Raw genomic sequence first — 16,506 nt, 5'->3', positions numbered from 1 at the left:
ATTAAAGAACATTACATTAGCTTTAATTTAAGATATATATAAAAGTGTCAGACCTTCCGGAACATTTTCAAAAGTTATGTTGAAAAAGTAAATTTGTTGTGAAAAAGTTGTCATTTTAAATCCCCCCCTGTGGGCAGGTTAAGTGTCAGATTTACAAAAAAAATATACCAAATGATAGGTAAAGACATCAAGCATCTATATAAAAAAAAATTATATTGATATGTTCATTTTTGAAAAAGTTACGGCAGTTTTTAGTAAAAAAAATTGAAAAAATTTCGAAAATTAGCGATTTTTAAATTTGTAATTTTTTTGGAGGTTTCCCCCATTTACGGGGAACGAGGGAAATTTTTTCAATTTTGAAGGGTAATGTCTTCGACTAGATACAATTTGTGATCTTTTGACGTATCGTTGAAAGAAATCCGTTCAGTGAGAGCTGAGAAAAAGTGGTAACAGAAAAAAAAAAAAAAAAAAAAAACACATCATAGTAAAACCAATACCTTCTCAGCTTCGCATCGAAGCTAAAAGTTACAAATCTCTATTATAAGACATACAGAACAAATAAATAAAATACAACAATTTCATGAAAATAATAAGAACTATTATTAGCAAGTTAAAGTGGTGTTAATCAATATTAGAACATGAAAAACAAATCTGTACATTAATATAGCTCATGTTTAATTGACAAGGTACGCAATCGTAATTTTTCACTAAAGTATAAGTTATAAAAAAAAAAAAGAAAATACATAGAATCAAAATAAATATCCATGATAAAACTTTTTATAAAATGATATAACAATGCATCGTCTTAAAGTAATTAATATAATTATTAATTAAAAATTATGTCTATCTTTAATATCATATTTGAATTATCAATTCAAAAATCGCGCGATTTTAAAGTGCATTCGGCAGCGGTCGTATTTCTCTGATTGTATAACGAATGCACAAAAACACAAGGCGATACACATGCGTGTACTACGACAAAGACCAACATTTATTTTAGAAAATAAGTAGATAATAAGGGAAAGTCAGCCACTGGAGATCTAATGTTGTTCACGCCAAGTGTGAGAGCTGCACTGGTTGGGTGTGGTCAGCTAGTAGTACTTGTGCGCTATCAGCTGTTAGGACGCCTTATCATCGGCCCGTGTTGTTCGGGCGTTTTTTTTCAAAATATAATGTATGTACCTGTTTTAAAATTATACAGTGTTAGGTTAAATTGGCTTGTTAGTTAAGTGTTATTTTTTTGTATTATTGAAAGAAAAAAACGTTGTTCAAGTTTTATGTCAAAATACATTATCCATATTATTTTTTAAAGGCATAAAGTTGTTTTCAGTTTTTTTTCTTTTACATTGGCTGGTACATTATTACAATAAAATTGCGGGTATTGTATTACTGTTATAAATTATAATTAATTTTATTCATATGGAGTATAACTAAATGTAAGTAGTATGGATTATCATATTTATTAATTATTTAATTTAGAAATAATAAAACATTGGTTGTTGTTATTTGAATAATTCATTATATTTATTAAGTAAAACAATCTTAATTTGGATTAACAAAAAATAATTTTCATTTAACAAATTTTAAATTGATTAAGAAATTTTTGTTGATTATTAATTGCTCCTATTTTAAGCCACACGACGAAGTTCTGTTCCCCATTTTTATTTGGGGTTTTTCAGAACAGCCCAAGCGACAACAAGCGACAACAAATGTCATCAATATTCTTCAATTAATTTCTATTGAAAGAATATTAATGATACGCAAAAATTCATTATCCAAATTTGGATTATCATTTTTCAAAGCTTCAACCACACATAGAATATCGTGATTTTTCTTCCGAGCAGCAGTATATTTTTCATTAATAATTAACTCATTTTTAATTAATAATCTATATTTTCCTTGTTTAACTAATTCTAAATATTTGGCATAACTTTGTTCATAACTGAGATGTTGAATATTCTAATATTCAAAAATTAAAAAAAACAAATTAATATTTGAAATACAGTGATTTTTTTATCATAACCCACTTAATTATACTTACAAAATAAAAATAATTTAAACATTTTTTTTTGTTATCTTTAGATACACATTATTCTTGAATTATCAACTATGTAATACTTTTTAAACCCATCTCTTATGTATGATATACATGTAAAATACACGAAGGATTACAAATACAAAATAGGTATCTATTTGGTTTTTTATGACATCACTATCACAGTCACGGAGTGTTATTGTCAATTATGACTATCAATAGGTATAAATTCTGTATTGCTAGTGGTGTATTTATAAACGTACAACGATGAGCCTTCTACTGCTAGGCTTTCTATTTTGTTTTACATTGGCTCTCGCGTATTGGATACGAATACGCGCCATTTATTTGAAAGCGATATACTTCAAACAGAAATTCCGACATTTGATGTTTTACATAAATTTGTTAATAAGCGCTGTAAGATATTGGAAAACAGTAGCTGTTTTGAGAACATAGACACACACCATAATCAAAATTCGTCTTATTCCAATAATGTTTTTAATGTATCTACCGTTGACTCTCAAATGTCACTCTTGACATCATGCGCTGCGTCGTCTATCAATAATAAGTGTATTTGTTATACCACAGACACGCATACACTCTATCGTTGTACGGCATTCAAACAGTTATCAGTTCAAAGACGCCGTGATTTTGTCAAATCAAACAAATTATGTTTCTCGTGCACGAGTCCTTCACATAAGGTCAACGCTTGTACTTCTACGTCCACTTGTAGACAGTGTAACAAGCTTCATCGTACAATGCTAAACATGGATTTCAAATCGAATGTGTATCATCGACTAATATTACGTCAGACTCTAGACAATCTCCATCTGAAGAATCAAACATCCAGTTTGCCGGTACTGCACGTACAAGTGATTAGTACTGCAGTTAATACTGCAGTAGTGATTAGTACGGCAGTTGTTCGTCTTTCAGATGAATATGGTAATTATCATTCGGTCCGCGTACTATTAGACAGCGTCTCTCAAATTTCGGCGATTACCGATGAGTGCGCTACGCGTATTGGACTAACGCGTCGTCCATGTCAAACAGAATTAATTGACCTAACTCACAATACGGTTGGTCAAGTAAAAGCTTGTACTTCTTGTACTTTTGTACCTCATCATACAACGGTTTCGGTTTTCAGTTGCAAAGACTTATTTATTTTACCACAAATAACGTCACAAATGCCAACTGTCTGTCAATCGTCTACCGTTCGTGCACGGTACGATCATTTGTTATTAGCCGATCCGCAATTTCACCAACCGGCATGAATTGACATGCTTATCGGCAGTGTTAAGAATCCCTGAATATTATTCTATAATTGTGTAGAGTATATAATACATGGTCGTCCGACTGTCGTCGAACACAGGAATGTGGTAATCATCCAGTTTATCGTAAATCTTCTTCTAAGCTATGTGAGATTTTATTGTTAGAAAATACACAAGATTTACCTCAATCACGCAAAATCATTTATGTATCATTTAATAACAGTATATGGAATCGGTTATCGAATACTAATTCTTGGATTTATTGTACGCGAGACGAACTAGTGACTCTGAATTGTAAATCTCCTCAACGCACCTTTTCTATTTATATAAAAAATATTGGTCGTTTAACAATATCTCCCACTTGTTTTGTTCATACCACTTCGNTTAACAATATCTCCTACTTGTACTGTTCATACCACTTCATTAATTCTAACGCCCATTTCAACTGTACTCTACAACCATTCTAATGATATAGTCCCTCTGAATCCTATGTTTAACTTAATTAACACGTACACAGAATCCATTATTAAGGCAACCCCACAACAAATAACAAATACCGATTTATTCAACGATCTTTGTAAATTAGTTAAACATACTACAAATTGGTATACAAATCCAAATAGCAATAATTTTTTACTAAGTCATTATCATATTGTAATCATATATATTTGTTTGTCAATTTGTATCATATCAATTATAATTGTCGCTGTATTCTTTAAGTGTAAGAAAAAAGTAATTCAAGTATATACCACTGAAATTACTAATACACATCTCTGAATCTTTCTATTTTAAATTATATAATTCGCCAATATGAAAAACATTCTAAATCCCTTTGCAATTGTATAACTTTCTTTATCTGATTTCCCTTGAGTCAATGGGAATCATTAGACCCCCATTGCTCATTTAGGTTGAGGGGTGTTAAGAACCCCTGAATATTATTCTATAATTGTGTAGAGTATATAATACATGGTCGTCCGACTGTCGTCGAACACAGGAATGTGCTGACCAAGGGTTTTAGGGCAACCATGGGCAAAAGATTCCCGCTGTAGGTACCCTACAGTCAGTCGTGGTTTAGTATGCGCTAGTTACACTCATTCTAAATCATTCTATGTCATTCTATTTTATTATTCTATTCATTTGTATTAATATTAATAAATAACGTGTATTGTATTATTAATTGTGTCAATCAAATTATATATTCTAAATTTTTATTGAAAAGTGAGTGTTTTCTTTTTCTTATTAATTTTAATTCCTTTTACCACGTGGGCCCGCACAACAGGCAGTGACATGTTTCCGTATTTGAATCGGATTAATACAAAGACCATTTATTCTGAAGGATTGCCATCAGCAATTAATACTTATCTTGGTTGGGTAATAGTAAGCAAGATAAGTCAGTCGCGTTACAGTTCGTCACCGGAAAAAGTTTTAACAGTTATGTCACGTCCATTGTTTAGTAACTCTTCGCAAAATATTCATTCTTATAAACCAAAGTTTCATACAGGTTTGTACAACATTAAAAAGAACATCTACAATCATTGGCCTTTTGATGATCAAACTCGTTGCTCTTTACTAAGAACGACCAACGCACCAGCACAACGTCTTACAACTAAACACCACCGCGTATTTTAGTCTCTCGTATATAAACTGTTAAGGACCGTACAACTTGATTCGTTGACCGTTTCCTTACATAGTCCCGTATCTTTTGATAAGTGCATATAAGACTACGTTAAATTATTATTTATTTGATTATATTTTGTTCACGTTGTTATTTCATGTTATTATTAAGACTACATCTCAAGCTAAGTTCATAATTACTCAAGTTATTTTGAAAGCCTTCGTCTTTCAAAGCGGGGATTGTTTATGGTACAGAACGATCTAGTTGACCAGTTGTTACAAAAATCATTGATTATACTTTTTCGTGAGACAGCTGATCACCAGCATCTTGCTTTACTCACCTCCTTGCCCACTCATCACGGCAAATCCATGACCTCCGTGTCGGTTTTCATCCGTGTACAGTTCTTTGTCGTAAGTCAATTGTTTTCTTATGTGTCACTTTTTTCTGTAACAAGCGCCTTCACTTGAATGGTAAATCGTCCGGCCGTTGTACGCCATAGTTTTTTATTACTTGTTTATTGTACCCTTGTGCTCAAAGTTTACGTGCCCTTGCACGCCACTAGTGATTGGGCCCTGACCATCACTAAATATCTCCATTGCCGTAGTCTGTTCTCATCTGCCATTACGTACCTGGATTTACACTCTAACTCGTCATATTCAGATGTTCGACACCATTACCACAAGATCTCATACAGTCCACATATCATCATCAACAACTTCATCTATTCAGCTGAGTTTATATTATTTTTTAATGTTATTTATTGTTTGTTTTAATTGAGATTAACTATTTTGTTTTATGCCGCTTCGCCGGCCATTAGTATTCAAGGGCCCCCCGTTACCTCTTAAATTCAAGATACTCTCTGAGGAATTTCTATTATATGTGATTATTTGTTATTTAATTATTGCCTACTCGCGTTTACTTATTGGATGTATAGTTGTGTATGTATTGTGTACGAGGCAGCTAGACCGTAGGACGGCTAGTTGTGCACCGCGCTAGAATGCCGTTTTACCTTAAGCCTGTTTAAAAAAAAACGTTATTATTGATGCGGGAGAGGGTCACCTAGGAGATGACGGCTAACTATAATAATATGCGAATATCCAATTAAAACCAATTAGCTACCTCTATTTGTAATCCCTCGTTTATTATACATGTATATAAACTCAAAATTTTGAAATTTTATACATATTAAACGAATAAAGTTAAATTAAACATTCACATGCCATTTACTATTTAATTAAAAACTCAAACATTTTATTAAATTCAAAATATGTGTTCCCATTTCATAAAACCAAAGTTGACACCCATATAAGGCATAAGGGATAAACTTAAAAAGTATTACATGGATAATAATTTAAGAATATGTAACTAAGGGTAACTAAAAATATATATATATTAAAATTATATTAATTATGTAAGTAATTGAGTGGGTTTTGTTATATAAATAAAGAAATATGAGGAACACAGGAAGCTTGAAAACATTCTGATATTTTAGAATTTAATGAACTCTATATGAAAATTTAAATGAACATTTTTAAAAAATTGTAGAAAAAAAAATATTAATTTTGCTTTACATTCAAATATAGCAAAAAAAAACTAGCTTTTTTGTTATAACTTAATGTCAATTTTTTTATACTTAATAAATATTCAATTATACGATATTTATATAATTTTATAACATTACAATTTTTGTCTGAATATAACAAATTGTATACATTTTTTTTTCTTTAAAATTTAATGTTGAGGAAAATACAAGCAAAGTTATAAACATTCCACTTTTAGTAAAAATATTTTCATCTCATGTGAAGTGAAACAGTTTGGTAAAATGTTAGATATTTTAATTACTAGGTGACGTGGCATAGTTGGATCAAGTATAATNGGCACAGTGGTGACGTGGCATAGTTGGATCAAGTATAATGATATCTGACAGTGATTAAAATAACTATAAAAAAAAAACGCTTCGATGCAAATCTTTAGATAGTGTTTAATTTTAAAAAAATGGTGGATCATTCCAAAAGCTACATGATCTGCTAGCTCCTTATTAATATCCTGATTAAGATAAAGTATGTCGAATGAAAAAGGGATTATTAAAAAAATTATTTCTCATAAAAAAATTATGTTGATCCATACACTTTTCAATAAGTTATAGCATTATAAAGTTAAAAATGTAAAAAATAAAGTCGAGAATTTTCACACAATAATAGCATTCGGTAGCCAATTTCACCCTGAAGACAAAATAAAGTACGAAATTTTTTTTTTCCATAATAAAGTGCATTACATAATTTTTAATTTAAGAGGTATATATAAAAAATTCAGTATTTTCGGAACACTTTCAAAAGTTAAATTGAAAAAATAAATTTTTTGTGAAAAAGTTGTTATTTTAAATCCCCCCCTGTGGGCTGGTAATGAGTCAGATATAAAAAAAATATACCAAATGATAGGTAAAGACATCATGCATCTATATAAAAAAAAATTATATTGATCCATACATCTTTCAAAAAGTTATAGCATTATAAAATTAAAAATATAAAAAAGAATTTTTTTACAAAAATCGTGTTTTTTTTATTAACTTTGATATCTGTTTTTTCTACAAAGATAAAATAAAGTTCGAAATTTTTTTTTTTCCATAATAAATTATATTACATTAGCTTTAATTTAAGATATATATATAAAAGTGTCAATATTTCCGGAACACTTTCAAAAATTAAGTTGAAAAAGTTCTACTTTCTATATGCATTTTTATGTTTTGAACCCCCCCTGTATTAAGGGAAATGGTCCGATTTAAAAAAAAGTATGTCGAAAGAAAGATGTATACAAATAATACTTCTCATAAAATAATAATTATTTTATTGATCATTACAATTATTGTAATGATCCATACATTTTTCAAGAAGTTATAGCATAATAAAGTTAAAAATGTAAAATACAAAATCGAGAATTTTCACACAAAAACAGCATTTGGTAGCCATTTTCACCATGAAGATAAAATAAAGTCCGAAATTTTTTTTTTCTATAATTGAAAATTGAAAATAATAAAGTATATTACATAAGCTTTAATTTAAAATATATATAAAAGTGTCAGTATTTCTGGAACACTTTCAAAATTTAAGTTGAAAAAGTTAATTTTTTGTGAAAAAATTGTCATTTTAAATTCCCCCACTTTGGCCAAGTCTAGGGTCGAATTTATAAAAAAAATATACCAAATGATAGGTAAAGACATCAAGCATCTACAAAAAAAAATTATATTGATTTTTTCATTATAAAAAAGTTATGGCAGTTTTTAGTAAAAAAAATTGATAAAATTTAGAAAATTAGCGATTTTTAAATTTGTAATTTTTTTGGAGGTTTCCCCCATTTACGAAGAACGAGGGAAATTTTTGAGGTTAATGTCTTTGACTAGATACGATTTGTGATCTTTTGACGTATCATTGAAAGAAATCGGTTCGGTGAAAGCCGAGAAAAAGTGGTAACAGTCATACAAAAAAAAACACACATCATAGTAAAATTCATACCTTCTCAGCTCGCATCGAAGCCAAAAAAATAAATAACAAGTAATTATGAAATAATAGGTCATGCCATTTGTTTTGATAAATAGATTAACTATAGTTTGTTTTCAATCTTCCTTCAAGAGGTCCAATTCATTTTTCTTAATTTAAACAATACTTATTTATAAATAAATTTTAGACAACATGTATACGAACTCTAATTTTAATTCTATTAGCATTTTCAATTTCTTGCTTTATGTCTCCAAAATTTTTCTTTATCTGGCTTAATTCTTTACATGATGTAAAATAGTGACTTTCTATGTTGTCTTTTTCTTTGTGTATAATATTTAAATTTATTTCCAAATGTTTACACTCCTAAAATTCCATATGTAATAATTTTAAAATCAATTTTTTTAAATAAAATATATAAAGTGAATGTGAGAAAACATTTTGGGATCTCACTTTTTAAGAAATACTTTTTTTTTTTTTTTTTAATATATTTTGTTGTAAAAAATCACATAGACCAAAGATGTTGTTCTAGAATAATGCATTGATGAAGTTAAGAAAAGGCCTTGGGGGCTAAGCCTCTCTAAAAATTAAGAAAATTATAAAAAATGTGATGTAAAAATATTTTTTAGGTGGAGTATAATTATCATTAAAACCCAGAATTTTTTTCTGAACGTAGCTTATGGTGTAGATACATAGATAAGAAGTTTCTTATTTCCTCAAAATTATATTTAAATTGTTTAAATTTTAGAAGAATTCAAATCCACCCTCCCATCAATTACACCTCTACATTATAAAACTATCCAAGGATACTTAAGACAATATTTGAGGCTATTTTCTAGGAATTTACAAGTAAATTTTATTAAATATTAAGATGAGAAAACACTTTTATTATTATGTATATATATATATTTTTTTTTTACTGTATTAAATAATTTCCCTTGATAAAATTAATTTTTTGGCTGATGACAGAAAACACCTTTTCCTATCTATATCTTTAATGATCTTATAACGCTATTCTTGTGATTTATCAATTTTTAGAAAACAACTGACAAGTATAGAAATTAGATATACAATTAACACTACTAATACATCTTTAAACACTATAGTTAAAATCTTACTTAAACTTTATACTATAAATTTATATTAACAATGATTTTAAATACAAATTATTTACAAAATTGTTTTTAAAAAAAACCCAGCACAGTGAGTTCGCGGAATAGTGGAGACGTTGCATAGTTGATTAAAATCACTATCATAAGAAACGCTTCGATGCAAATCTGTAGATAGTGTTCAATTTTAAAAAAATGATGGATAATTACAAAAGCAACATCAACTTCTATTTCCTTAATTATACCCAGATTAGTAATTCCTTTAATTATTTATTATATAATTTTTAAAATTAATTGTTTTCAAATTATTATTGATTTTGATTTTTAATATGTTAAAAGTAATCATTTTGAACCTACTTTTTATTTTCCTTTTAATAAAAAAAAAATAATTTGTTACCTTAACTTATAGTTCAACTATGAATGTGTTAAAACTTTCATGGATTGTCTTGTTGCTTGAAGTGCTTGAGGATATATCCATGTTTACATGGATATATCCTCAAGCACTTCAAGCATTATAGTTCAATTTGCAAGTTTAAAATTGACATTATTAAATAGAAAAAGTTATGCTAATTTTAAGAAAAAAAAAACCCAGCACAGGGGGGTCGCGGCACAGTGGTTACGTGGCATAGTTGGATCAAGTATAATGATATCTGACAGTGATTAAAATCACTATCAAAAATAAACGCTTCGATGCAAATCTTTAGATAGTGTTTAATTTTAAAAAAATTGGTGTTTTATTCCAAAAGCTACTTGATCTGCTGGTTCCTTATTAATATCTCGATTAAGATAAAGTATGTCGAATGAAAAAGGGTTTATTAAAAAATATTATTTCTCATAAAAAAATTGTGTGGATCCATAAACTTTTCAATAAGTTATAGCATTATAAAGTTAAATATAATATAAATAATAAAATCGAGAATTTTCACACAAAATAAGCATTCGGTAGCCATTTTCGCCGTGAAGACAAGTCCAGAGGTCAAATTTTTTTTTATATAAAAGTATATAACATAAGCTTTAATTTAAGATATATATAAAAGTGTCAGGCCTTTCGGAACATTTTCAAAAGTTATGTTGAAAAAGTAAATTTGTTGTTGTAAATTTGTCTCCCCTTCTCACGAGGGGAGACTATAGTGATAGGATCCTTTATATTTATTGATTAATTGAATATAAATGATTTGAAAATTTTATTCTAACTCAAAAAAAATGCAAAATATTAATGATTACAGACGGATTTGAATCTCGTACCGAAAGCATGAAAGACACAAGTGTTACAGACTCGGCAACTGTTCATTGCTTTCGTTGCTTGATAAAATTAGCTATTTAAGCTAACTTAAATTGAAAAATTACTTTTTCGACTTTAAAAAAAAAAAAAAAATTTAATAGCATTTAAAATTAAATTAGTAGCATACACAAATAGAGTAAAAAAATTATTAAATTACAAAGCAAAATGATTTAATTTTGTAGTTGAATACTTTTATCATATCAAATCTAATTCGACAATGAACACTTTAAGAATATAAAAAATTAATGACTTTAATTGTTTGTATGGAAAAAGCTGGTTAAGCTACTTCTTATTTGAATAAGGAATATTTTTTCGATTTTAAAGAGTAATAACTTAAACTAAATACGAATTGTAATCATTTGACGTATCGTTGAAATAGTAGGTCTAGTGAAGGTTGGCAAAATAAATCGTAGCCACAAGAAGAACCACATAGTAAAATAATATTAACATGAATATAAATTTCTTCTCACGAGGGGAGACTAGAGTGATAGGATCCTTTATATTTATTGATTAATTGAATCTAAATGAAATAAATATCAAATGATTTGAAAATTTTATTCTAACTCAAAAAAAATGCAAAATATTAACAGCCACAGACGGATTTGAACCTCGTAGTACCGTTAGCATAAAATACACAAGTGTTACCGACTCGGCAACTGTTCATTGCTTTCGTTGCTTGATAAAATTAGCTATTTAAGCTAACTTAAATTGAAAAATTACTTTTTCGACTTTAAAAAAATAAAAAAAATTTAATTTCTTATGTCTTATGTCTTATGAACTTTATTCTATGTCAATTAAATTATAAAATATTCATGAAAGTCAGTGTATTGTCCTTATAAGATATTTTAAAATAAAATAAAATACAAAAACCAGGATTTTAACACAAAAATAGCATATTTTTGAATACGGTTGCCATTTGCGCATAGAAGATAGATCGTCGGGACAAATTTTTTTTTAACTTTATAATACATGAAATAACTTTAATTTGGCATATGTTTAAAGGATGCAGCATTTCTGGAACATTTTCAAAAATTTAGTTGAAAAAGTTAGTTTTTGTAAAAAAGTTGCTACTTTAAATCCCCCCTGTGAGCAGAATAAGTGTTAGATTTATATCAAATTAAATTATATCAAATGAAAGAGAAATATCTAAGGTTTCAATATAACAAAATGTTATTTTGATTTGTTAATATTTGAAAAAGTTATGGCAGTTTTAAGTACAAAAAACATCCCGATAAAAGGTGATTTTATCTTCGATGCAAAGCTGAGAAGGTTAAAATTAGAAATAAATCATGAAATAGGATCCATTTTCATTAAATTATACAAATGGATGTAATATGTAATTTTACTGTTCTCTTTATTAAATATGTTTAAAAATATTTAAAAATTAACTTACGATTTTACTTTTATATATATTTAACCGTAAATCATCCATTTTTTTATTTATTCTTTGTTTAGGTTCACTTTTTTCTTTTATTTTACTTTTCTTGGAAGCTACTTTATTGTAAATAGTTACACTTTTAGATATACAACCTTCCAAATCAATATAGAATTTTTCTAAAGTTTTTTTTAATTGATTTTCCCTTATCTGTTTAATATAACATTACATGTAATATTGAGAAAAAATGTTCAAAAATTAATCTTATTTGTACCTGCATTCTATGAATTTTTATTTTCATAGCATCAATATGTCTTGTATCCCCTTTTTTATTAACAATCTCCTTTTTAATTTCAATAATTTGCTTGATTTTATTATCCCAAGTTATGATCTCTCGTTGCTTTTCTATGTATTTATTTTGTATTTCGTCTAATTCAGTTTTTATGGCTTTTAATTGATCAGCATATTCTATACATTGTTCTTCACTTTCCTAAAAACAACAAAAAATCCAGCACAGTGGGGACGTGGCATAGTTGGGTCCAGTATATGTTTAATCTGACAGTGATTAGAATTTTCACCGTGTCAGAATCACTATCATAAGAAACGCTTCGATGCAAATCTGTAGATAGTGTTTAATTCTAAGAAATTGGTGGATAATTACAAAAGAATATCAACTTATATTTCCTTTATTATATCCAGATTAGTAATTCTTTGATTCAAAAATATAATATATAATTTTTATAATTAATTATTTTCAAATTATTATTGATTTTGATTTTTAATATGTTAAAAGTAATCATTTTTAACCTACTTTTCTTTGTGAAAGTTTATAATGAAAAAAAATGAATTTATTGCCATAACTTTTAGCTGAACTTGCAGGTTTGAAATAGCATGTTTAACGTGAATGACTCTAGTGTTACCAATTCGGCAACTGTTCGTCGCTCCGTTAATTAATAAAATTGACAATTTAAGCAATTTTAAAGTAACTTTTTTGACTTTAAAAAAGCAAAAAAATTTAATTAAGTTTAACTTTTTATGTCTTATAACTTTTATTCTATGTCAAATAAATTATATAATATTCATGAATATTATCGTATTCTCCTTGTAAAATATAAAAAAAAAAAAAATACAAAACAGAATTTATTTAAACACAGTTTTTAACAACGGCAACTATTTGCACATTAAAGATAAGTCGTCGGAAAATTTTTTTTTTTTTTATAGTACATGACATAATTTCATGCTAATTTAATATATGTTTAAAGGACGCAGTATTACAAGAAAAATTTCAAAAGTTAATTTTTGTAAAAAAGTTGCTGTTTTAAATCCCTCCTGTGTGCAGGTTAAGTGTTAGATTTCAAAAAAATAATATCAAATGAAAGGAAAATATCTAAGGTTACAATATAAAAAAAAATTAACTTGATTTGTTAATTTTTGCAAAAGTTATGGTAGTTTTAAGAAAAAAAAGTGAAATAAATGATGAAATATACCAATTTTTAAAATTGTAATTTTTTTGGAAATTTCCCTATTTTTTCAATTTTTAAGGGTAGTGTTTTCAACTAGATACGATTTGTGATCAAAATCGGTACAGTGAGAGCTGAAAAAAAGTGGCAATAAACACACAAAAAAAAACACATCATGGTAAAATTTATAACTTTTTAGCTTCGCATCGAAGCCAAAAATAATAATTATTTTTTCAATTATAATTTTAATTTATAACATAAAAATTAGAATTAAATGATCGAATTCATTTACCTTTAATTCTGCATCATATTTATTTTGTAACCATTCACTTTCAGTTGATAGAAAATTGGTCTTTCCTTTTGTGTTGCTTATGTTTTGACTATATTTTAATATATCATTTCTCATATGTGTAAAATTTATTTTATAATGATCAATTTTTTTACTTAAACTTTGTATGTCTTGTTTCAATTCAACATTTTTTGCATCTGCCACACTATTATCTAAAAAGACACCATATAGAATGCTTTAAAAAAATGCTTGCTAGCATTTACCTTTTATAAAACTTAATTATTAATTAATGTTCATTAGATGATAAAAATATACACAGATTAGTACAGTAGACGTGTCACTCATTAACATTAACGGTCCATTAAGAGCTACTGAGGTCTCCTTAGAGGAGGGAAGATTTCTTAACCTTTATACACCTGGACGAGTGGTTATAGTATGAAACAGAAATATAAAGCTACTCATCAAATAATCTATAAAATTTTTCATTAAAAAAATATATAATATAGATAAATTCCTATTTACAAGGAAAAATAATTATTTGTGTAAAACTAAAACAAATAATAACTCATATATTACTTTAAACTAAATATTTTTAATTAAATTATTTATCATAGCTATGAATGCATGTAAATATTATTTATAAGAGCATTCTTGTCTCCTATACATGCTTTGTTTTTTGAGAGTAAAAAATTTCATTTGTGTTATTCATTATGATAATATTTTTGTTTTATTTACTTTAAAATATTCTATTTAATAAAAGTAAGTTTAGTTCTTCACTTATTGATTTAAAATAAATAAAAACACTAATTTATATAACAGAAAAAATGTAGACGGTTTATTGTTTAAACAGTAAGAAAATTTATTTAAAAATTATATTAATGCACTAAGTGTACTTAACTACTTAACCGATTAACTGACGACTGGCTAACTAACTGATTGACGTTATTGTTACGTCGCGCCGTTTTATATTGTATTGAGTTCCAGAAGATTCTCGTATAGAGTGTTCGAGAACATTCGCGCTATATGCATTTTGTGTTGCCTATCCGTCGCGAAGATTCTCGATCATTCCATAGTCACTACAGTAGGTTTACAGTGTACTTACATTTTTTCAATTTATTAATCTTATTAATCAAAACATTTCTTTGTTCAGTTTTTTTTATATTATTATTTTGTTTTTCAATCCAGGATTTTTTAAGAAAATCTATTTTATTATTTATATCTTCCAATTCTTTCTTAACTTGTACTATTTGGACTTGAGGTGTCTTTAAATTTCCCTCCTGTTGTAAAATGTAGCCATGTATAGATTATAAATTATTAAGTAGAAGGTATATTTTATTGCTATAATATTTATTTCCATTGGAGGTCATACATAATTTTTTATAGTACGGTTTTTAAAAATCTTAAAATTTAGTTCATTAACTCCCAATGAATCAAAATATTTAGTTTATACAATAGAATTATATATGTGGCTAAAAACTATGGGGTATACCTACACAATCTTAAATTATTCCATTAACAATCTTAATTTGTTAAAATATTCTTACCTAATAATCAAATATGTATAATATGTAAATATGTATATAGTAACATCAAAATGTTTACTTACATCTTGTTTTTTTCTTATAGTTTCTAAATTTTTAGTTTCTATATCACATTGCCTTGATTTTCGTTGAATGTCACAATGTAATTTGTTTAGTTCCGATTCCAAGTCAAAAATTACCTTACTTTTTTTTGTCATATTTTTAGTACTTTCTTTTATATCTATTTCTACAATAGATATTTCTGTATGAATCTGTTCTTTATTTAATAATGTTTGACAAAAATTGTTTTCTGTTCGAATCAACATTAGCTCCTACACAAAAATGTCAATTTAATTTTTTTTTTTTAATTTTTCAAGTTTTAATTACATTTTTTTTATTCTTTGCTTTTATTTCACTGATTTTGTTATTTATATTAATGCAACTTCTATTAGTAAGCATTTGTGTTTTTAAAGCATCCACAATTTCATCTTCTAGCATCAATTTTTTATTAGACATTAGTTCTAATGAATGCATCAAAATATTAATTTCATTTTGAAATGATTTTTGTTCCTAAAAATAAGTTTAATAGATATTTTATAAATGTAAGTTGATAGCACACTGAAAACTCAATTTATTATATCTCACAGATAATAGTCCACTCAAATTTTGATTTTGAAATTCAATCATTTGTAATAGTTTAAAATGTTCATTACTTAAATTGTTTAGTTCATTAAAATGATTATCATAATTCTGCTGTATATTAATTTGTTCTTGTTTTAATTTATTAAGGGTATTCATTAGGTCTTTTTTTTTTTTTAATTCATTATTTGTACTTTGTTTATAACTATTCGCTTCCATTATCAGAGTTAAGATTCGATTTTTTGCTTTCCTATAAAAATAATATTGTTGATATTTTAAATGCTTTACTTAAGACAAAAATTTTAAACTTTAACTGTAAGTCATTTTTTTTATTATGAATTGTTTCATCGAGTTGTTGAATGCTACTTAAAACTTTTTTCCAAAGTACAGCAATTTTTGTATTATCAGTATTAATAGTATGAAGTT

At 27.0% G+C, this 16,506-nt stretch overlaps 1 protein-coding gene across 6 annotated transcripts; it reads right to left on the bottom strand.

Moving 5' to 3' along the window:
• On the bottom strand, positions 1-15,691 carry LOC126898453 (uncharacterized). 6 transcript variants are annotated; one of them, XM_050672481.1, is made up of 7 exons: positions 15,528-15,691; positions 15,024-15,198; positions 13,925-14,133; positions 12,447-12,662; positions 12,191-12,382; positions 8,614-8,772; positions 1-1,182 (listed from the first exon to the last, which is right to left on the bottom strand). In XM_050672481.1, the coding sequence occupies exons 1-7, from the start codon at positions 15,657-15,659 to the stop codon at positions 1,132-1,134; spliced, it is 1,134 nt and encodes a 377-aa protein (XP_050528438.1). In that variant the 5' UTR covers positions 15,660-15,691; the 3' UTR covers positions 1-1,131. The 6 variants fall into 6 exon arrangements, with proteins under 6 accessions (XP_050528438.1, XP_050528435.1, XP_050528436.1 ...); XM_050672478.1 differs by lacking the exon at positions 1-1,182 and adding an exon at positions 1,497-1,959; XM_050672483.1 differs by lacking the exon at positions 1-1,182 and adding an exon at positions 5,426-5,644.
• Between the last annotated feature and the right edge of the window lie 815 nt (positions 15,692-16,506).

The sequence above is a fragment of the Daktulosphaira vitifoliae genome, unplaced genomic scaffold, assembly GCF_025091365.1.
Source record: "Daktulosphaira vitifoliae isolate Bord-2020 unplaced genomic scaffold, ASM2509136v1 Scaffold_2, whole genome shotgun sequence".
NCBI lineage: Eukaryota > Metazoa > Arthropoda > Insecta > Hemiptera > Phylloxeridae > Daktulosphaira > Daktulosphaira vitifoliae.
Note: the sequence above shows the minus strand (reverse complement) of the source record. Positions and strands in the feature narration are given on the sequence as shown.